This window comes from Dromiciops gliroides, chromosome 4 (assembly GCF_019393635.1).
Source record: "Dromiciops gliroides isolate mDroGli1 chromosome 4, mDroGli1.pri, whole genome shotgun sequence".
Lineage (NCBI taxonomy): Eukaryota > Metazoa > Chordata > Mammalia > Microbiotheria > Microbiotheriidae > Dromiciops > Dromiciops gliroides.
Window position 1 is genome coordinate 484,474,688 of NC_057864.1, and position 22,635 is coordinate 484,497,322.

Below are 22,635 nucleotides of genomic sequence, written 5' to 3' on the forward strand. Positions count from 1 at the left end.
CAGAGTGTCCCACTGCAAGCAGGAAGGTGTCAAGAGCTAGAGCGTGACGCGGGGTCAGCAAGGTGGCTTTGGTTTTCCTGTAACAAGATGTGGGGGTCTGGGAGGTCATGCTAACCTGTCACTGTCTCCAAGGAGAGGCCTCCTTTCTAAGGAGCTGAGAGGAAGAGGGCAGGCTGCTGTGGTCTCTCCTCCATCCCAAGAAGCCCAATGGACCCATGAGCACAAGACAGACCACAGAGGGGCTGCTGCCCTGCTCAGCTCTTGCCTGAAGCCTTTTCTCTATCAAACTGTGGAATGATTGGACAGTGTATTAAAGGTTAAGATTCAGTCTTCTTAATTACAAGTCAACAAGCTCTGCAGCTAGAGAATCTGTTCCAATCCTACCTCCATCACTTCCCTGGGCTGGGCCTGACTTCTCCCACTGTAAAACAAGGGCTTAGGATGCCATTACCTCGAAGGAGCCAAGCACCCGAAGCGCTGACACCTCAGCACAGAAATCCCCAAAAGCTTGTTCTCAAAAGTTCTAGGACTGACAATGACATTCCTGTGCCCATCCCTTGTGAGAAGGGACATGGTAAAGAGGAGATGTGGCAGTCTGCCTGGATACCTGGAAAAACGGAGGTTCAACCACAGTCACACCACGAGGGGCAGAACATCGCCCATCAGGAAAATGACTCCCTCCAGACCAGCAGCCAACCCGACAGCTGCACCCAGGCTGCCTCCCATGACAAGATGCAGAAAAATCGCAAAGCCTCCTGGACAAATGTAACTGAGAGTGGAAGCTGGGTCCTTTAAAAGGCCAGATTCTTACAGATGGTCCTGGTTTTCCTTTTTCTTTTCATCTCCAAAATAAAATCAACCAAAAGTTTCAAAACAAAACCCAAGGTTATCTCAGTAATGAGACTTTATCCTGGTGCATTTGAAAACCACTTTATTTTATCCTATTTCTCGACTTCCCTTCAGGGCCGTCCTTACTGGGAGCCAGATGGAAGTTGGCACATCCATTCATCTGATCTATCCAATGTATTTGGGATTTTTTCGGTAGAAAACTGAAGTCTTCTGATGCCAGCAAAAGCTGGAGTGACGCACATAGCTAAGTCGAAGGTGGCCTGCCAAATTGGAAACAAAGAGAAATGTCTCTTTTATACCTGATAATTCATTCGCAGTGCTTAGCCTGTGTGGACACTTTAATCCAGCAGCTCGGCAGTGCTGGCTCCCACAACGGCTTCTAGAGCTCTGAGAAGGGAAGGCTTCAGTTTGCCTTTCCAACTAAATTGGGAGGTCCTGGAGGGTGGGCACAATAAGAAAAGAAGATTTTAGGGCCATCGAGAGCATCAACGACGAAGCCAAGCCCACCCTTAGACAAATGAGGATACTGGCCTCCGTTAAATTCTTAAGACCTGTGTGATCCTCACTCTTCCTTAGGGCAAAGTCATGGGAAGTTCTGACCCTGATCTGCAGGACCTCTTTCTGGACTATCTAAGAGTACTTGTTTGAGTCTCCTCTTTACCTCATCTTTGGGGTCTGATGATTGGCCAGGTGAAGATGGAGAAGGAAACATGGGGACCAAGACTACCAAGCTATGCCAGCCCAATTCTGGAATTCCATTTCCTGCTTCCACTAGTCACTAAGGTGACTCAATCATACCCGAACTGCTACCAGCTTCCTCAGAGGGGAATTCTGCGAAAAGCCTGAGGCCACTTTGACATCCTCCCAAAATGCTTCTGGTCCAGAGCCTCATAGGAAAATGACTGACAACACTGGTGCCCAAAAGCTACCCTCTGGACCCACATGTGGGGTCCACCTGGCATCCACTCACTGGCTGATGGCTTCTCCACCAACCACCATTCATCAGCCTCTTGCATCTCCCTCCTCTGGGCCTTTCCACACTGTGGAAAGCAGCAGAACAAGTGAACAAAGGCCCCCTTGGGTCCTGCAGTCCATCAGTGGCCTTCCCGCCAGCAGCCTCCTGATTCCCCAGGTGTGGAGCACATGACTTTCACATGATACTAAGATGGAGCACTTCCCTCCCTTATCCCTATGAAGTCATGCACCAACTCTTCCTCCACTTTAGTCTTGGCTTGTAGCCTTTTCAAGTTAAATAATATGCTCTCAGTACGATAGCTGACCTTGATACTGCTTCATCTTTGTTGAAGGTATCTGACATCACTGAGAACACCGCGCTAAAAAGCATGGGAGCAAACATACAGCCCTGCTGCCCCGCAATGGTGACGGGGAGAGCACAGGAGCATCATCCATTACCCAGGCCCTAAGCAAGCCTGCCGCTGTAGAACCGTCCTACGAGACTGACATACTTCCCCAAGCAACCAAACTGTACCGTGATCTTCCACAAGCCCTCATGACTGACAGTATCAAAGGCCTTGGTCAGACCTCTGAACAGTGCATACAGAGACTTGTTCTGATCCCAGCATTTCTCCTGAAGTTGTCAGGCAGGAAACATCATGTCAACTGTTCCTCAGCCCTTTCCAAAGCCACTTTGGCTCTCAGGTAGATGACCATCCTCCAGGCAAAGGAGCAGCCTGTTAGGGGCTCAAGGATCTTGCCGGCAATGACTAAGAGAAAAACCCCTGTGCCCATTTCTGTCACAGGACAAACCTATTTCCTTTTCCTTAACATATATGGACACTGAAGGCATCCTCGAACGCCTGGGGAGATAACCTCCTCCTTGCCATATAACCCAGAAGATTTCAGTCAGCTTTTGTATGAGCAATGGACCCCCGCCTTGTGAATCTCAGCTGAAGTAGAGTCAGCACCGGGCACTTTGCTACCAAGAGACGCCAAACGGCATTCAAACCCTCTTCTTCAACTGGAAGTTCAGCTAGAGAAGGACTGACTTCAACCTAAGGTATATGGTCAGTGGCTTCAGCACTGGTTGGTAATGGTCTGTTAAGAGGAGCAGCTAGGTGGCTCAGTGAGTAAAGCACCAGCCCTGGATTCAGGAGGACCCGCGTTCAAATCTGGCTTCATCCACTTGACACTTACTAGCTTGTGTGACTCTGGGCAAGTCACTTAACCCTCACTGCCCCACAAAAACAAACAAAACAACAACAACAACAAAACAAAACAAAAAAACCCTGTATGATAATGGTCTGTTAAAATAGAATGCTATGGCAGTGTTCAGCCCACCTCTCCAGGGTCACGTCCTTATCACTGATCAGTGTGGCTCCATCAGCACTGAGTAGCTGAGGCACAGGATAGGTCTTTGGTCCATAAATAGCCTTCAGGGCATCATAAAAGCACTTTGGATTGTTACTGTCAGCATAAAACTGAATTCCATCTGCCTTCTTCCTGAGCCAAGAATCCTGCACCTCTCTAAGCTTCACTTGTACTTTACTTTTTTTTTGTTTTTGTTTTTTGTTTTTTTCAGGGCAATGGGGGTTAAGTGACTTGCCCAAGGTCACACAGCTAGTAAGTGTCAAGTGTCTGAGGCCGGATTTGAACTCAGGAACTCCTGAATCCAGGGCCGGTGCTTTATCCACTGTGCCACCTAGCCACCCCTGCACTTTACTTTTGATGGAATTAAAAGCTGCCTTCTTAGAGATGGATGAACTGTCTTGCTGGTAATCCCTGTGAAAAATGAGAAAAATCTCATCTTCAATTTAGCAGCTTCTGAATTTCCCCATCATTTTCACCAAACCAGTCTCGATGTTTGCAAGTGTTCTGGCCCAGATGAGTAAATGTGGTTCTGTATACCAAATCTCTGAAAGCTGCCCACTCCTTTTTCGTCTCCACTGTTGTCAACCACATGTTGACTCAGCTTTCCTTCTAAGTGAGTAACAGACTTCTTCCACAGAGAAATGCTATACTCTGTTGATATTAAGTCTTCTGGGAGCCATCTTGCCTGGGGGCCACCACTTTTGTTGAATATGAATGTTTAACTTAGAGGTGATAAGTCTACGATTGGTCCAGCACTCTGTGCCACACAGTTATCTTCATTCTTCTCACACTCTCTCTTCTCCTTACAATGACGCAATGTGTTAAATGCCAATGTTTGCTGCAAGGGTGCATCCGTGAAGTCTTACTGTGTTTAAGTATATGGAAGGCAGTGTTGGTGATGAGAAAGTCATGAGATGCACAAGTCTTCAGTGGTAAGGGGCTGCTGCGACTACTATTTCTGACTCCATTGCTCCCAAGGACTCCCAGCCACTTCTGATAATCTCAGGAGGAGGAGGAAGGGGAAGAGAAGGAGGAGGAAGGGGAAGAGGAGGAGGAGGAAGGGGAAGAGGAGGAGGAGGAAGGGGAAGAGGAGGAGGAGGAAGGGGAAGAAAAGGAGGAGGAAGGGGAAGAGAAGGAGGAGGAAGGGGAAGAGGAGGAGGAGGAAAGGGAAGAGGAGGAGGAGGAAGGGGAAGAGGAGGAGGAGGAAAGGGAAGAGGAGGAGGAGGAAGGGGAAGAGGAGGAGGAGGAAGGGGAAGAGAAGGAGGAGGAAGGGGAAGAGGAGGAGGAGGAAGGGGAAGAGGAGGAGGAGGAAAGGGAAGAGGAGGAGGAGGAAGGGGAAGAGGAGGAGGAGGAAAGGGAAGAGGAGGAGGAGGAAAGGGAAGAGGAGGAGGAGGAAGGGGAAGAGGAGGAGGAGGAAAGGGAAGAGGAGGAGGAGGAAGGGAAAGAGGAGGAGGAGGAAGGGGAAGAGAAGGAGGAGGAGAAGAAGAGGAGGAGGAAGAGGAGGAAGAGAAGGAGGAGGAAAGGGAAGAGGAGGAGGAGGAAGGGAAAGAGGAGGAGGAAGGGGAAGAGAAGGAGGAGGAGAAGAAGAGGAGGAGGAAGAGGAGGAAGAGAAGGAGGAGGAAAGGGAAGAGGAGGAGGAGGAGGAGAAGGAAGAGGAGGAAGAGAAGGAGGAGGAAAGGGAAGAGGAGGAGGAAGAGGAGGAGGAGGAAGGGGAAGAGGAGGAGGAAGAAGAGGAGGAGGAAGGGGAAGAGGAGGAAGAGAAGGAGGAAGAAAGGGAAGAGGAGGAGGAGGAGGAGGAGAAGGAAGAGGAGGAAGAGGAGGAGGAGGAAAGGGAAGAGGAGGAGGAGGAAGGGAAAGAGGAGGAGGAAGGGGAAGAGGAGGAGGAGGAAGGGGAAGAAAAGGAGGAGGAAGGGGAAGAGAAGGAGGAGGAAGGGGAAGAGGAGGAGGAGGAGAAGAAGAGGAGAAGGAAGAGGAGGAAGAGAAGGAGGAGGAAAGGGAAGAGGAGGAGGAAGAGGAGGAGGAAGGGGAAGAGGAGGAGGAGGAGAAGGAAGAGGAGGAAGAGGAGGAGGAGGAAAGGGAAGAGGAAGAGGAGGATGACAATGATGAGAAGGAAGAGGAGGAAGAGGATAAGGGTGATAAAAAGGGAGAGGATCCTTATCTAGGAAAAGAGGAGGAGGAGGAAGAGGTGGTGAAGAAGCCCTGGGCTAGAGGTCTGAAATCAGTTCTGCAGGACTCTGGAGGGAACAGTGGGCTCAAGGTACAGAGGCAGGTTTCAGCTAAAGATAAGGAAAACATTCTGAACCATTAGTGACATCCCCAGGAGGAATAGGCGGCCGTTCGGGACAGGGAAGTCCCCACCACTCAAGGCTGGAATAACTGTCTGTCACAGATCCTAGAGGTCCTAGAGAGGCAACGTGGTACAGAGAGCAGGGAGCTGTCTATGGAGTCAGCAAGACATGGGTTCAGGTCCTGGCTGCATGAATGTGAACAAGCCCCTCTAAGACTGTCACTTAAAGATGAGCTTCCGATCTACATTAGGGGAAGGAGCTTCTGCACAAGAAGCATTCACAACAGATCTGGACAAAGATAAATTCTGGAGAGAACCTGTAGTCCAACGTGGGGTGCAGTGATCAGGGTAGAGGACAATGAGATCATCGCCTCCTTATTCCTAGAGGCTCACTTGTGCTTGCTCTCTCTCGCTCTCACTTTCTTTCTCTCTAGACAGTTATTATACTGGCATTGTTACTAGGCCCCACCTCCTGGAAGACAAAGAAAGCAATGGGCTAGATAGTAGTCAGTAAGATGACTTAGATTTTTTTTTTTTAAGAAGTAGCAGTAGTAGTAGCAGCAGTAGTAAGCATTGAACACTAGACAGAATTTAAAGGTAACACTCAGCTGATTTGTCCTGTTTGAGGTTTAAACTAACTTAGGCAATATAAATCCCAAGTAGCACCCTTTCTTATTTATTCCAAAGAGAAAAGGCATGAAGGCATAAATACAGAATATTAATAAAATCAGCACTTTCCTATCTGGTAGAAACCTCCAGAGATCATCCAGTCCACTGTCCTCAAATTAGAGATGAAGGAGCTAAAGTCCCAGGAAGTGAAGGCTTGGAAATATGCCTCTCTCATCTTTTTTCCATGTGTACCATTAAGTCATATCCAAAGCAACATTGTTGGCTCTCCCAGACCCAGCTCAGCGTGACCAACACAAGCCCCTGAAATGGCAAAGGCCCTTCCTTGTTCATGAGTCACTGACGTAAGGAAGGGGCACAATGATCCAAAGCAGAGGCATTGGGCAAATTCTTCTAACTACAGAAAAGGGGAACTTGGACCAGTTTGGGTTTGTTTTGTTTTTTTAAAGGTGTTACACGTTATTTTTGGACAAACTTTACAGATTAGATCACAGAGTCGATCGAAAGTAGATAGCATATTTGTTTAGGAGAGATTAATTTAACTCGCTGGAAAAAACCATAAATCCTCTTAAGCCGTAAACCAAGGGAGTCCAGTTACACTAACCGGTGGGCCTCCATCTGGGCTCAGCTGCTTTCAGCAGTCCAGCAAGCAAGTGGCCCGACTTCCATGGCAAGTGGGCCCTCACGGCATGGCTGAAGGTACACAGGAAAGTTACCCATCCTCAACTTTACTCAGCTCATTTGTTCTCCAATTCTTACACACAATTTGGCTTTTGTGAATTCAATGTCTGTCTAACAAGTTAAGTATGACAATGTATATTAAGTTATTTAACTTACCAGAGAAGGAATAAAAGCCTCATGGTACTTCTTCGGATTTATCCTCAACACACCCTTTAAAAAAAAAAAAAATTAGCCTGAGAAACAGTTCCAACAGATGAGAGCCATAATGCCTCAGAGATTTGTTGCTGAATCCAGGACTCCAGATTTATTACTATATTTTTCAATCTTAGGATTACACTAACATCTTTATCCTAAAACACAATTTGAGAACTGGCATCTTGAGATCAGAGATGAAGGAAATTGTGGTGGAGTGCATGGGGTGTCCACAAAGATGAAACAACTCTAGGGGAGAATACTTTAAATCTCCAGTTACCTGGATTTTAGATGCGGTTTTACCCATTTCACCATCAGAACAAAGAGGGTAATGCATCCTTACTGCACGATGAGGGCAGGCCTTTACATGCTCCAAATTCCAAAAAACTGCCCATAACCACAGATTTCTGACATTTTCCTACCTAGTGCACCTTGACTTAAAGCAAGATGCCTTCAATGCATATGGTTGGCAAAGTGCATCTTATCCGCACAAAAACTCTCTAAGTCAGGTGCTACTATTATTCCATTTTACAGATGAGGAAATTCAGATTCAAAGCAGTTAGGCGATTTGCCCAGATTATACAGCTAGAAAGTATCTGGGTCCCAATTTGAACTCAGGTCTTGCTGATTTCAAGTGCCAGACTCTCCCATTATATATACCACCTAGCTGCTTAGGCAACACAAAAGACCAGCCAGCTCACAGACTCAGCCCAAGTGGCCCACAACCAACGCTGAATGCAAATCACACTGCTGGCTCCATCATGGAGGCCACCCAGGCTGCCTCCAGCTTTATGTTATACAAACACTATGTCCGGGGCTGATTTTATTTACACATGGGGGTGCAAACGGGGCTGGCTGGGGGTGGGGAGGAGTGTTTGTAAGAGCAGTTGAGCTTCTGGCTCAGGAAGGAAGCTGTAACCCTTTGTAGGCTCCAGCTGCATAGACTGCACTCCCCTGGAATTTTCAGATGATGTCCATTACTTTCTAACAAGCCAGAATCAAACGGTGCCTGGAGAGGGTGTTTCAAATGTTTTCCAAAATGCTGACAGACACAATGTAATTAGCAAAACAGGTGTAGACATAAAATATGGGTTAAAATCATTTTCTCCCTCACTGATCTGCCAGGTTTGAATTATGAGCTTTCCTGCAAGAGCGGGTGATATCACTCACACGCCCAACAGCATGTCGCTGTACTATGTCAGCTACAAATGGAAATGCCACTGACTGACCAAAGACAGATCACTCAACTTTCCATTGGAGGTAAAAGCCTGAAACTTGATTTTGGATGGTGCCCATACAGCTTTGTCTCATTCACCTCTTTTGGCAGATTTCAGTGTGACCTAGAAAGTCTCAATGTGTTGATTACCCAAGTATTCGTAGAATTTCCTTCCAATGAGGGCCACCGAAACACTGACTAATTTTAGACTAATAAAAATCAAACTTAAAATAGTGACTAATGGTTGTAATAAATGCTGCATGTTCTGAAGGGTCAGAACCTTGGGGAGTCCATGGTTGGAAAGAAAGCTCCAATAAATTACTAGTAGGAATTTATTCCCTCCATGCACACTCAAAACTTAGAGATGGATGCAGATTATAGACTTCACATATTCAAAGAATATTCTGAAAATGAACAGAAACTCCTGATGCTTTGGAGTTTATTTTCCTTTTCCCTTTTGGGAAGCACCACTTGAGGACTGCTGCGAATAGAGCCTGCCTCGGGTCAGGGCCCTCTGGCTGACTCCCAGCTCCCTTCAGGAGCCCCCAGAAGCTGCTTCCTCTCCTGGCCCAGCCTCGGTCCTCAGTGTCCTCCGACAATGGAAAAAGAGAGTGTCACTGCTCTCCTCAAGAGTACGTGTGCATCACTATCCTCCAGTGTGAAAAAGACAGAAGCTTTTTCTTCTCCCCTGTCCCTACTGTGAGAATCCAACACACACACGCTTCATGAGAAAACATTTTTGCCAGAGGCATACGGAGCACCCAATAAGAAAATGCTTTCTACCAATGCAGATCAGTAGCTTCTCTGTAACTCATAGTCTTAGTGTTAAGTGGGATACCCAGAAGTCCTGTGACTTATCCAGGGTCACACAGCCAGTGTGCCATGGGTGGAACCTGAACCCAGGTTTGCCTGACCATCTAGTCAACTCTCCAGCCACTGGGCAATATTATTACATAAGGAGAGCACTGGGGGAAGACCACAGACTCTTAGTGTCACTCATTTGGGTTACTCCAATTGGTCTGAGTTTTCCAATACTAGACTGACCTGATTCCTAAAACTATACACCAGTACCCTGGGCTGTAGAAACAATCAGCCAAGTGGTACTGGGTGGGTGTTTCTCAATCAGCGGTTTCCTTCTTCAAGCTCAGGCCAATGACTTCTGCTCCAGCCTCAGAGTGGTCAGTCATCTCATTGGCCTAGCATGGTGACAAGCCTGATCTCCAGTCTCTCTTCTCGCTGCCCATCCCCTCTGCCTGCCATGGTGGTCCAGCTCATGGCTCTTCCAGCTCGGCCCTCGCCCGGCCCTTCTGCAGCAAGACCCTGTACAACACAGCCACTTTTCCAAGCACCCACTCTTAACGACTCCGCACCTCCTAGAAAATTAGGCCAGTACCCCCATACCCTATTTCTGTGCCCCTAGGCCCAGCTGTGCCTGGCACACAACAGACACACGATGTTCACGGACTAGACTGAACTCTGTAGACGGCTCTTACATTTCTGAACTCTGTAGACGGCTCTTACATTTCTTCAATTTCCCCATGACATTTTACTTCCTCTCCAGGAAGCCACTGCTTCGGTTCTCTCTCCCCTGGATAGCACACTTTTCTTCTACCCTAGGCCTTGGCTTACTGCTGCTCCCTTCTGTTTTCTTCCTGCCAAACACTCCTCTCCCCTGCATGGACGGCTGGAACACGTGCAAGCACCTTCCCTCTCTCCCCTTTGTCTCGCTGTATTGGGGCTTGGAATTATGGGAAAGCACATGGCCCACAACTCCTGTGAATGAATGCTGGTCCTTAGTCTTCTTTAACTTTCTCTTCATTCTGGACTGAAAGTAAAACTCCTCCAGACCCTGCTGAGGGTCCCGACTGAGCTGGATGCCAGGCTCCTTCCTGTGCTTAAGCAGATGGATTCCTAACCCATGGCTCCAGCTAGGAGAATCCAGGCTCTACTGTCCAGAATGATCCCATAGCTCAGAAACCACGAGGGTGCACAGGGGATTCTGCCCCACCCTTTGAGGGGCCTGTTGGAGAGGACCAGACTTCACTTTATTCAAGTTTTGCCACAGAAGTGGCTCCTCCTCCTTGCTCTGTCATGTGAGAGTGATTTAGGCCAGCTGATTGTAGGCAGGGAAGCAGCAGCATCACTTGTGAGCTATGATTCTAAGGTGATCCACAATACCCTGGGGGCCTCTGAAATATCCCCAACTCCATTACTGACACTGTGAACTAGCATCAGAGGCGGAGTGAATTATATGACCCAATAATTAAGAGGGGCCACTTGTAACACAGTGGTCTCTCTGATCAAGGAAAAGAACTTTCTGTTGAGGTGGTCCAACAGTCAAAAGCTGGCAAGGTGAAATGGGATGAGAAAGGGCCCCCAGATGCAATACCTGAGAGAACACCAGTAACCTTAGAAAGAGCAGGTGCAGTGGGAACAGAAGCCAAGAAGTCAGTGAGAGGTGAGGAATAAAAGCATAGTACTGGGTTTCAAGAAGCTTCTCAACTATTAGAACTATTACTTTCCATGAATAATCACAACAATAACATCTGGTATTTATAAAACACTTTGTAACTAATATTTTGATCCTCAAAATGATCCCATGAGGGCTGTTATGCAGGTATTATTGTCCTCATTTTACCAATGACAAAAGCAGAGAGAGGTTAACTGATGTCCCCATTTAACCAGAAACTAAACCCAGGTTTGCGAATAGAAACCCTACTGAACAGCCCCTCCAAAGCACTTCCCCATTCATTATCTCCCACAGTCCAACCTAACACTGGGAAGCAGGCAAGTCCAATACTGCTGTTTCTATTTTATCATTTAGTTTAAGATAAAACAAATGTCACCTGGAGAATCAAGAGGAGAGCAAGGACTAGCCCCCAAGCTAATCAACAATTCATCCAGGTCAGTCAGGTGGGGGGATGCCCTCAAAGCTTAGAGAGGGGCATTTTCCATGTCCACTCTCCTCCAGTTACACCTGAAGCTCACAAATATTCCCTAATTGATTTGCTGGGGAGATTGGGTTGCATGTCAAAATGGTTGTCATCAGAAATGCAGTACATAGGTCTTCTCATCACGGACTCACTAGCACCAACACATGGAATTCCATCACAGAAGAATATCCAAAGTACAGCCCCAGGACAGGGCTGTCCAGGGCAGGAACACACAAAATAAGGCCTTGCTCAAAGAGATACACCCTTGGAAGAGAGAATTCCCCAGGAGACACATTCCCCTGAAGGCTCATTTAGGTCAGGTCTTCATTCTCCAAATAACCAAACCCACTCCAAAGCACCAAACAGGTTGGCCAAGCTAACCCACACACAGACAAACTTAACAGCCCTTCCTTCTCTGAACTGCTCAACCACTGCCTTCCCAAGGGCACGTCTGCTAATAAGAGTTCTACTCTTTACATCTCTGAAGGCCTTCCATATTACAGTGCTAAAACATGTTTCTCCAAATTCATACACACCCACAGAAATCAGTTACAAATCTATTTAAGAATAGTATTATCCACAAGACAGCATGAAAAATATTGACAAAATTCTGGCTGAAATCTAATTCTATGAGGTTAGCATGGAATGACTTATTCTTGGCGAACCATTGATGGTTTCTAGTTCTTATAATTTTCCTTTTTAAGTGTTCATAAAATATCCATTTAATAATTCTTTCTAGAATTTTCACAAGTATATGGCTTAGAGAATTCCTTTTCTTCCCCCCCAAAATTAGGCAAACTTCTATCCATCTCCAATCTCTTAACAGCCACATAGAACATTCCGTTTGCTCCAAAATAATCAATAGCAATTATTCAGGCCCAAATCCTTATCATCTTCAGTGGGTCTCACTTGGCTGTCATGACCTTGAAATGCGACTATGATAAGCTGATCCTCAGTAGGAAGAAAATGCTCCATGGCTGAGATACCGCAGCCCTCCCTTCCAAGGCTGGCATGCAGAACCAATTTGTGAGAATATCATCGACTTCTTCGCCACCGTGCTTCTCTTGAACTCCAACTGAAATTTCCTGAATAAACCTAGTGTCCTGAATCTTTCGGTCTTTATTGCTTATTCTGTTTAACCTTAGAATCAGGCCTTGTTGCTTGGGATACACTCTGAGAAATAATCAGCACCATGGCCAGAGTTTGTGAGGAAATTGGCTCAACACTGAATTAGCTGAGAGTGGAGTCCCCTCTGGAAGCTGAAACACCCACTACTTTGGAAACAGAAAGGACAGGGACTCATGCACATCCCTCAGAGCAGAGTCAGGGGGCCTCCACTGACCGGGAAAGGCTACCTCCCCACATCCCCTTTTGGTCTCTGCCCCAGCATGCTGAGCACCACACAGGGTGTTATGGATGTCTCCATCTCAGGGGATGGATGCCCTGGCTATCTGCTGCCCTCAGGCAGCTCTTGGCAGCCTCCCTGCACCCAAGGGGTCAGTGTACTCCTGAGGCTAATAAAGGCTAGGAGATAAGCAGAGCTTCCAGAAACAGTCTTGTTGGTTATCCAAAAGTCTGAGCTCTCCAGGGGTCTGAGGCTTCTGGCCTCATCCTCGCAGGACGATGCTGCTCTTGTGTGCACTGGTCTTTTCAGATGTTGGGACAGCCTGGTCACATCCAATCCTGTGGCGTCTCTCCTCCAATTCACTGAACCTGGTCTAGGAGAGCCAATGGCACCTGCCTGGGTCTGCAGCTGAGCTGCTTCCAAATGGGGGAAGAGGAAGAGCTCTGTACCCACTGGGTCCAGCTAGCAGTCCACTGCCATTAAAAAAGCGAAGGAATTTAAAGTATTTAAGTGCTGATGTTTCCATGTTTTGTACTTTAAGTTCTGAGGTTTTCAAAGAGTTCTCCACACAACCCCATCAATTTCTTCATAGACAATTTGCCACCGTGTCTTCTTCAAGAAAATATTACATTTTAATTTCAGCATGGGAATCTTCCATCCTTTTTCTCTATCCACCCTCAAGTGGCTAACCTCCTTTTTCTTTTTTTAAAAATTTTCCAATTTTTATAAATTTTTTTTAAAATTCTAAAGTGAAACATCAAAAAAGAACATTTCCATATACAAAGAATATAAAAAGAGGCTTCTATAGAAAACTATGAAACTTCCTAATTGACTTTTTAAGAAACAATTCTACACATTCCTTTCCAATCTATCTGATGTATCTGTGCTTCCTTCTGAATTTCCTTTTGTTCTTTTCTGTACATTTTTTAAAGTGCTAGAACAACACTTTTGGGGGCATCACTATTGCTAACCTTCCCTGCCCTTAAACCTCTTCGCCCAATAAACCAAAAGCAAAAAAAAGGGGGAGGGCAACTTTGCAACAAATATGCATAGTTACAGAAGATTCTGGGAAGACATCAGAATGAGGCAGGAAATTACCTGGCTCTCCCAAATTCCCTTATAAATAATTTAAAATAAGGGCAGCTAGGTGGTGCAGTGGATAAAGCACCAATCCTGGATTCAGGAGGATCTGAGTTCAAACCCAGCCTCAGACACTTAACACCTACTAGCTATGTGACCCTGGGCAAGTCACTTAACCCTCATTGACCCGCTAAAAAAAAAAAAAGAAGAAAAGAAAAGAAAAAGCTATATGTAGTTAGAAGATGCAGGCATGCAATAGGAGGGAGGAGTCAAAGTGGAGAGAAGGGTCAAGTACTGGCTCTCCCATCTTTCTGTGAATGGATGTGTAAATTAAAAGTTTATTGAAAATGGACTTAAGTAAAATAAATCCTCTTCTATTAAGGGGCAGCTAGGTGGTGCAATGGACAGAGCACCAGCCCTGGATTCAGGAGGACCTGAGTTCAAATCTGGCCTCACACACTTGACACTTACTAGCTGTGTGACCCTGGGCAAGTCACTTAACCCAACTACCTCACCAAAAACAAAGAAAACAACAACAACAAAAAAAACAACAAATAATTTAAAATAATGACTCAAAGTGAATTTGAGAGCAGTAGAAATAGTTAAAAGTCGGGATAAAGCAGCTGTCTAGCCTAAGAAACACTGAGGGGGGCCAACTTTAGGAAAAGATCTGACCTCCCAGAGTGGTGGTCCGGCCTAAGTGAAGTGCAGATACCACTGAATCAAGAAACAATAAGCCCTGGGGGCAGCTGTGTTGGAGGCCTTGGCTTCAGGAACTTTCCCACCACCTACAGTGGGGGTCAGGTGACTGATCAGGGGAAGACTGTTGGGCTTTCACTGGCCCTGGACTCAGGGCCCAGGAGCACTAACCAGACACTGTCCCTGGCTGTGGGCAAGGAGGAATGAGTACGCGCTAGTGAGTACAATCACAGAGGCTGTGAGCACTCACAAGAGAGCAGAGTTGCTGGTTTCAGTGCCAGGGCAGAGAGGACACTTGTAGCTTTCAGCCACTGGAGGGACTCCAAGAAGTAAGAGCATTTCCAGTGACAGCGTTGCTGGGGATCCTGGCTGGGGGTCATGGCTCGGGGTAGAGAGGAGTGCTTGAGGCCAGGCCCCCAGATAGAGCTCAGAAAAAAATAGCTCAAAAAACCTGAAGCCTAAGATATTATCACCGACATCTCCCGACCAGAGCACAACTTTAACATAGAGTTATGAGCCAAAAAATAAGCCACTAAAAAAAAATGAGTAGGCAAAAGAGAAATAACTTGACCATAGATAGCTGCTATAGTGCTAGAGAAGATCTGGGTTCAAACTCAGAAGTCAGTGAAGTCAAAACAGCTACTTGTAAAACTTCAACAAATAATGTAAAATGGTCACAAGACCAAAAAGAGTTCCTGGAAGAGCTTAAAAAGGATTTAAAAAATCAAATAAGGGGCAGCTAGGTGGCGCAGTGGATAGAGCACCGGCCCTGGAGTCAGGAGGACCTGAGTTCAAATCCGGCCTCAGATACTTAACACTTACTAGCTGTGTGACCCTGGGCAAGTCACTTAACCCCAATTGCCTCACTAAACCCCCCCCCAAAAAAATCCCAAACAAATAAAAAATCAAATAAGAGAGGTTGAAGAAAAATTAGGAGAGAAAATAGTAAAGCAAGAAATCAAGAAAATTATAAAAATAAAGTCAACCAATTAGAAAAAAATATCCAAAAACTTATGAACGAAAATACTTCTTAAAAATTAGAATTGGTCAAGGGAAAACTAATGATTTTGCAAGACACCAAGAAATAATAAAACAAAATTTAAAAATTAAAAATATAAGAGAATGAGAAATATCTCATTAAAAGAAAAACTGACCTGGAAAACAGATCGAGGAGAGACAATATAGGAATTGTTGCACTACCTGAAAGTTATAATTAAAAAAAGAGTCTGAACACTATACTTCAAGAAATTAAGGAAAATGCTCTGAAGTTTTAGAACTAGAGAATAAAATAGAAATTGAAAAAATCCACCAATCATCACTAAAAGAGATCGTAAGGAGAAAAATCACAGGAACATTCTAGCTAAGTGTCAAAGCTCCAAGATCAAAGAGAAAATGCTACAAGTGACTAGAAAGAAACAACTTAAATCGTGTGGAGCCGAGCGAGGCCTAAAGAGAAGCAATGTAGAACATTTTCGTCCATGGCCCCAAAGGAGCTAATAGAAGAAACAGAAATAGAACCACCAGTCATACCTGAGTCATAACAGGGCAGCATGTTTGAGGCTTAGACAAAATACTTTTGTTCAAGCTGCATGAAAATATTAGGTTTTATTAAAAAATGATCCATGTCTGAAAATTTTTTACATGACTACACATGTATAACTTTTATTGAATTGCTTGAGTTCTTAAGGGGGAGTGGAGAGGGAGGGAGGAAGAGAATTTGGAGCAAAGTTTTAAAAATTGATGTTAAAATTTGTTTTTACATGTAATTTGGGGGGGGAGAAATAAAATTCTAAATTAAAAAAAAAAGACCTATGTCTAAAAACACATTTCTAGGATCAGCTCAGGCAAGAACCCTCATGTAGACTAATAAGTTTCTTTATTGGCAAATAAAGTACCTTCATTACCTACATTACCTAGGAAAACAAGTTTTTATTTGGCAAATCTGAAATCCCACCCTTTAAATGTGTTCAGTGGGAGAAACTCAATGGCAATTGTTTTTCTCTCAAAGGCAGAAACCACAGAGTCTTTAAAAGTCCTTAGAGTAGTTTTTCCCAACCTACTAAAAGATCCACAAACTCTGATGATGTGAAACAACTTCCATTCCGTACCCCATCTCATCTTACACAGTTGTATTAGGACAATTATTAGAGCATGAGGAAGAGGGCAGAGCCAGAGGGAGTGAAAAACAAAGAGTCTCTGTGTGCCTCAAGTGCATCACATCAATACCCTTCCCTTTTATCCTTCCTTGCTCAGCTGACTAGCTGGGAGACAGCATCCTGAGAAACTCAGAGGCAGAAGGGAAGTGTGAAGCACACTAGCTCTCTGCCTGAGAGCAGAGTAACAGCTCTATTTACTTTCTGAGGTTGTTGGCCTTAAAAGGAAGACTGCTCCATCTCCCTCCTCCAACCCCCCCCCCAAAAAAAGGTGGTTATTAATGTAATGTAAAGTTCAGTCCTTTCAGTTGTATCTGACTCTTTGAGACTCCATTTGGGGTTTTCTTGGCAGAGGTACTGGAGTGCTTTTGCCATTTCCTTCTCCACTCATTTCACAGATGAGGAAATGGAGGCAAACAGGGTGACATGACTTGCCCGGGATCATAGAGCTAGTTAAGTATCTGAGGGTGGGTTTGAACTTGGGAAGATGGGGCCTCTTGACTCCAAGACTGGTGCTCTATCCACTGCGCTACCTAAATGCCCTGACCATAATTGTACCATATATGTTGCTACATATAGCTTCACTACATATTTTACTATGATTTGGTAGAGCTCTTCAATGGTAGTCAGTAAGGAAAAGCATGATTAAAAAAGAAAAAGAGCATTTTCTTACAAAGTTTACCCATTGTTGAGTAACAAATTAATGCAGTCACGGGGATGATTTTTTTTCCTTCCTGAAGCATAGTAAGGTGGAAAATATGTCCCCCCCACAAATTTCTTCCCTGAGGGATCACACACACACACACACACACACACACACACACACACACACACACACACTCCTTCCCTGCTAAAACTGCTTCCTCCCTTTGCTCTTGTCTTTAACTTCAGCCTTGCCTAAGATGAGATCCATGCTTTAACATCATTCCTTACTCTCCTCTGTTCCATAGCCAAATGTTCTAGGAAGTAGCAGAGAATCTTTTTTAAAACGTATTTATTTTTACAAGCATGTTATTCTCTCTCTCACTGCCCACCCCATAAATGAACTTTTTTTAAAAAAAATTAATAAATGTTCAGAATAATAGAATAAATGCTTATTCTGGCAAAACCAGTTCCTACCTTGTGAGAGACCCTCCATCTCTGGGCCATCTCCACGCCTGGCATGCTCTCTCTCCATCTCAGCCTACTGCTTTCTCTGGCTTCCTTCAATTCCCAACTAAAATCTCACCTTCTTCAGGAAGTCCTCCCCATCCCCTGTTAACCAGCCCCTTCCCTCTCCTGATCCTTTCCTGCTTATCCCGGATATAGCCTGTTTGTGCAGAGTCGTTGGCTCATTTTCCCCATTAGACTGGAAGCTCCTTGAGGGCAGAGACTGCCCTTTGCCTCTTTTTGCATCCCCAGTGCTTAGCACAGGGCCTAGCACACAGCAGGTACTTAATAAATGCTCACTGACTGACGCTGTCCAGATGCCAAAGCATACATCTTCCTCTCCCGTTCAAGCTCATCAGTGGCCCCCACCCCTTCACCCTCAGCCTTGGAATTGTGATTTATCACTGCACCAATCAAAGCGATTTCCCTACAGTGCTGTCATTGTATGTGTTGTTTGAGCCTTGCTCACTTTCCTCTGCAGTAGCTCACAGAGGCCTCCTCTGTTTTCTCTGAAATGTCCGCTTTGTCATTTCTTATGGGATAAGCATAGTTTGGGGCCTCTACAAAAGAAGCCACTATAAATATACTTGTACATCCAGGTGCTTTTCCTCTCTCTTTGATCTAGCTGGTGCATAGGCTGAGTGGTCAGCTGGGTCAAAGGGTCTGTCCAGTTTAGTAACTTGGCGGACATCATTCCAAATTGCTTTTCAGAATGGCTGGACCAAGTCACAGCCCCCAACAGTGCATAAGTTGGGCCTATTTGCCTGTAGCCCCTTTGGTGCTTATCACATTCCTCTGGTCATCTTTATCAATATGGTAGCTGTGAAGTGAAAACTGAGAGTTGCTTCAATCTGTACTCCTCTAACTGTTACTGACCTGAAGCATTTTTTTGAATGAATAGCTTGGATTTCTTCCCCAGAGAACTATCTTTTCATATCTTCTGACCATTTATCAATTGGGAAGTGGCTCTTACTCTTATAAATTTAAATAAGTTCCTTATACATTTCTTGGATAGGAAATCTTTATCAGAGAAACTTGGTCAATGATTTTTCCTACTTAACCTGTTTCCTTTTTAATTTTAACTGAATTACATTTTCATTGTATGTTGTCAAAACTGTGATGCCTTTTACTGCTCATTTAGTCATGATCTGAGGGGAAGATTCTTAAGGCTGAAGCTGTGACCCCATTTAAGACTTGGCCTCCAGGCTTGAAAAGGAAGTAAAACAAAAAAGGAGAATGTGTTCCAGAAAAACCAGGCTCTCGAGGCTCCTTGAGAAGGTGGGGCACAGTCCCTGGGGCAAGGGGGGGAATGTCACAATGTATTGAAATCTGAACTTGAAAATGAACTAGTTCTCCGTGGCCGTGGCCGTGGCCAACACAAAGTCTGTTCTGGTCCTTTCTTGCAGAGCTCCTCGGCTCCTTCTTAGAGAGCAGAGTCCGCATAGCAAGTTTACCTTAGGAAGCAGATGGGCTCTGTATCCTGGCCTATGAAAATCTTATTTACAGTGTTGTACATTTCACGCTGTGATCTCATATCTGGAACCAGCTCTCTTCCCCATCTGCGAAGAACAACTGTTCTCACATGTGCACGAGGGAACGAAGCTCTGGCTAGAAGGGCTCATGATGTCACACTGCAGCAGGAACCACTTACAGACACTTGGGAACAAGACCTGCTCGACTGATCACAGTGGATTCACGAGCAAACAGTGGGTCTTCGAATCTCTCAGGTCTGAGAAGTCCACTGCAGCATTCCCCTTCTCTCCCTGCAAGGTCTCTCTCTGGATGTCGTCTCACAACTACTTTCCTGAGGTTTCGTATTTATTTCTTATGACAATGTCTTGACCATATCACTGTCTTACAGATATTAGCAGAGTGATCAAAGCTGAAATAGGACCCCAGCATGGTCCAGGGTAAAAAGGGCTAGATTTGGCAGGAGAAGTCCAGACTTGAATCTAGCCTCTGATACTTACTCCCTCACCCCAGCAGAGCTTTAGGTGCCTTGTTTATAAAATGGAAACAATTTTCATTACCTACCCTAACGAGTCAGTAGAAGGAGCCAATGAGATAATGCATATAAGGCATTTTGTGAACTTTACATTGCTGTAGAAATGTCAGCTCTTGTCATTTCCCCAAAAAAACAAACAAAACTGGGAGAAAACTAAGGACATGGCAGCAAGAGAATCAATACCAGCCTTCAGAGCGGCCCACTTTGCTTCACAAAAGCACTTTTTCCATCCAAAAACAACCCTCTTACCCCCAGACACTCTGCCGTGGGTGATTCTGGAGAGGTGTTGAGAAGGGAGGCAGGATGGCACCTTCTAAGTGCCTGAACTGTGAGCTCAGGCCACAGCCTGGTAGGACGTGCCCAAGGAAGACGACCGTGGGAGACTCTTCACACACAGAAGCAGCAGGAGGCAGGTGACTGTGGCCGTCAGAACCATCGCCTTCCCCTACACTGAGTCACAGCGTTTTACAAAATCATCTGGAGCCGCTGTGGAGGTTCCCTCCAGAAAGCATTTGCTGGGTTCCTGTCTTCCCTACGTTTTGGTACCAAGGATTTCTGCCCAGAAACAAGGCGTCTGCCTAATAATGGTGATGAGCTAAATTACATTTGCAAAAGTCACACATGATCATGTTTTTTCTAAGCAGGGGCATTTCTGCAGTGCTCTTCTCTGCAAAGATCACAAGCTGATAGAGACACAGTCTAGCACCTGCCTGAGAGACAAACTAAGGAAAGTCAGGGCTGCACGGTCCTTTAGTCAAATCCCCTCACTAAGAGAGGAGAACCCAGAGGCCTAGAATGGGAAAGTTCTTTCCCAAGATCACGTGGCTAGAAGCAGAGCCCATTTCTGACGGCTGCACCAGGGTCCCTTTCATCCCATGAGGGAGGTGGGAAGTTCACAAAGGATATGGCCACTGTCATATCGCAAAGTCCCACTGGTGACCTAGGTCCTGCACTGTATCTCCAAAGTCATGTAGCATTTCTGAAGACCAAGAGCTGGCCAGCACCACATGCTGGGTGAGTCCCTAGAGCCTCCCTCCAACAACAAAGCCCGGGAGCATCTCTGTGCAGGCTTCGAGAGTCAGCCTACACAAACCTAATGAGCCAGGGCTCATCTCTGAACCCGTGGTATCAAATTCTCCCCACACATAAGGATCCCTGCATGGCACATCCTAACTTAGAAAACCACATCTTACCATTATCTGTGTTCTACTGTGTATTCATGTCTTTTGTTAAGTGTTTCCCAATTCTATTTTAATCTGGTTTGGGAAGCATTTGAGAATGTTGGACCCCATTGCAGCCTAGAGGCCCTGGGCTTGACACTGCTGCTTCAGACAAACTGCCCAACACTACCTGCCATACAAAAGCTATCCCTAAGCTGGTTATCCAGACAAGGGCTGACACTCCGTGTAAAGGCGGCAAACTCCCCAGACTGAAAAAATGTCCTTCAGTGAAGGCAGCTCAAAGCTTCCTCTGGCCAAAGTAGGAGAACAAAGGGCTGCTGACCAGTGCCCTGTTAGCCCTCTGAACGGCCACAGCTACTGGTAGTGATAAATCATGTAAATTATGTTACCATGTCTCACACACCTGAATAAGTGTCCCCCTCTTCAAACCAGCTGAAACGTTCTCCTTAGACATGTAGGCCTCAAATATATTCCTTTTCTTCCCCTGTGAGTGTTTGCTTGGCATCTTTTTGTCACCTGGTGATGACCCAGCTCCAGAGCGGCCGAATGCATGGGGCCCACCTAGAAAAACAAAGCAGCCATCAATTCCTTTACAAGTCCAAGGTCACTATGTTCCTAAACCTTTAGACATTCTCATTTTGTTCTATTAGATAGAAATATAAAAAAATAGGGCTCCCTTGTTTCCCAAATAACCATTGTAAAAAATTATGGGCAGGAGCACCTGACCAAACCATGAGTGAACACATCCACGGATTACAGGAGACTTTTAAGGGAAAACGTGCTGTGGGTGTTTTGATCATTAAATAAGCAATAAATATATCTAAATAAGCTATAAATCCGTATTACTAGAAGACGTGGTATCATCTTCCTAGAGGACTATGAAAACTGCTTGTCTGACTATCCCAGCAAAGGCATTCCTGTAGTGACCCTCAGTCCGGGGAACACCATCCTTCCCCCCAGACCCAGCCCTGCCCCAGCCCTGCCCCAGCCCAGCCCAGCTGGTCTCCACAAGCGCCTTCCCTACCTTTCGGAGTCCCCAGCTGCTTTGGGTGCATCTTGCAGTCCAACTGGCTCATGGCTTCAGACTCCAAGAGCTGCCTCTTTTTGCCCAGGCTAGGAGGAGTGCTGCTACTCAGCTCAGAGTCCTTTTGAGCCCGGCTCCCTGCAACCCAAGAAGAAGCCATCAGTGTGGAGAAACAGCCTTGCTCTGGGCTGCTCATACTGCAGGTGCTTGCAAAGCTCTTCCGAGGTTCTTAGCAGGGGGCAGGCAGGAGGCCCTAAAGGATTCTAATCGGCCAGGAGAGCTGACTTTGCTTTCAAGACTGACTCCCCTCTCTCTGCTCCGTGGATGAAGGAATGCTTTGGCCTTCACTCCTGGTCTGAATGGAAAACTGCCTCAAATGGGGCAATGGAGAAGAATGCAAGAGCCTAAGACATTCAAAGACACCCAATTTCATCTCTCGAGGACTCAATACAGAAGGGACACGTGGCCCAGAAAATGGTCTAAGACCTTCTCTATCCCACTCATCCCTAAACTTAAACCTAGACCCATCTGTCCATAAGCCTTAAGAAAGACAATCACTGGGGCAGCCAGGTGGTGCAGTGGATAGAGCACCGGCCCTGGAGTCAGGAGTACCTGAGTTCAAATCCAGCCTCAGACACTTAACACTTACTGATTGCATGACCCTGGGCAAGTGACTTAACCCCAATTGCCTCACTAAAAAAAATTTTTTTAATACATTTTTAAATTAAAAAAAAAAGAAAGACAATCACACAAAAAAACAAAAAAGAAAGACAGACAGACAGACAGACGATCACAAATGCCTGAAATATGAAATGAGCACAAATCTCTGCTCTGCACCTTTTCTTCTGTCCCAGCAGCTCATGCCAGCCAGGAGGGCAGGAACAGC

General features: G+C 45.7%; 1 protein-coding gene across 3 annotated transcripts in view; it reads right to left on the reverse strand.

The window, feature by feature from the left end:
• DIS3L2 (DIS3 like 3'-5' exoribonuclease 2) overlaps positions 1-22,635 on the reverse strand; it is a 334,795-nt gene that overhangs the window by 273,090 nt on the left and 39,070 nt on the right. For all 3 annotated transcript variants that reach the window (XM_043963981.1, XM_043963979.1, XM_043963980.1), the window contains 3 exons: positions 21,750-21,887; positions 21,129-21,286; positions 6,929-6,982 (listed from right to left, as the gene is read on the reverse strand). In XM_043963981.1, coding sequence (XP_043819916.1) covers positions 6,929-6,982; positions 21,129-21,286; positions 21,750-21,801 — 264 coding nt within the window. In that variant the 5' untranslated portion in view covers positions 21,802-21,887. The remainder of the gene's footprint in view (positions 1-6,928; positions 6,983-21,128; positions 21,287-21,749; positions 21,888-22,635) is intronic.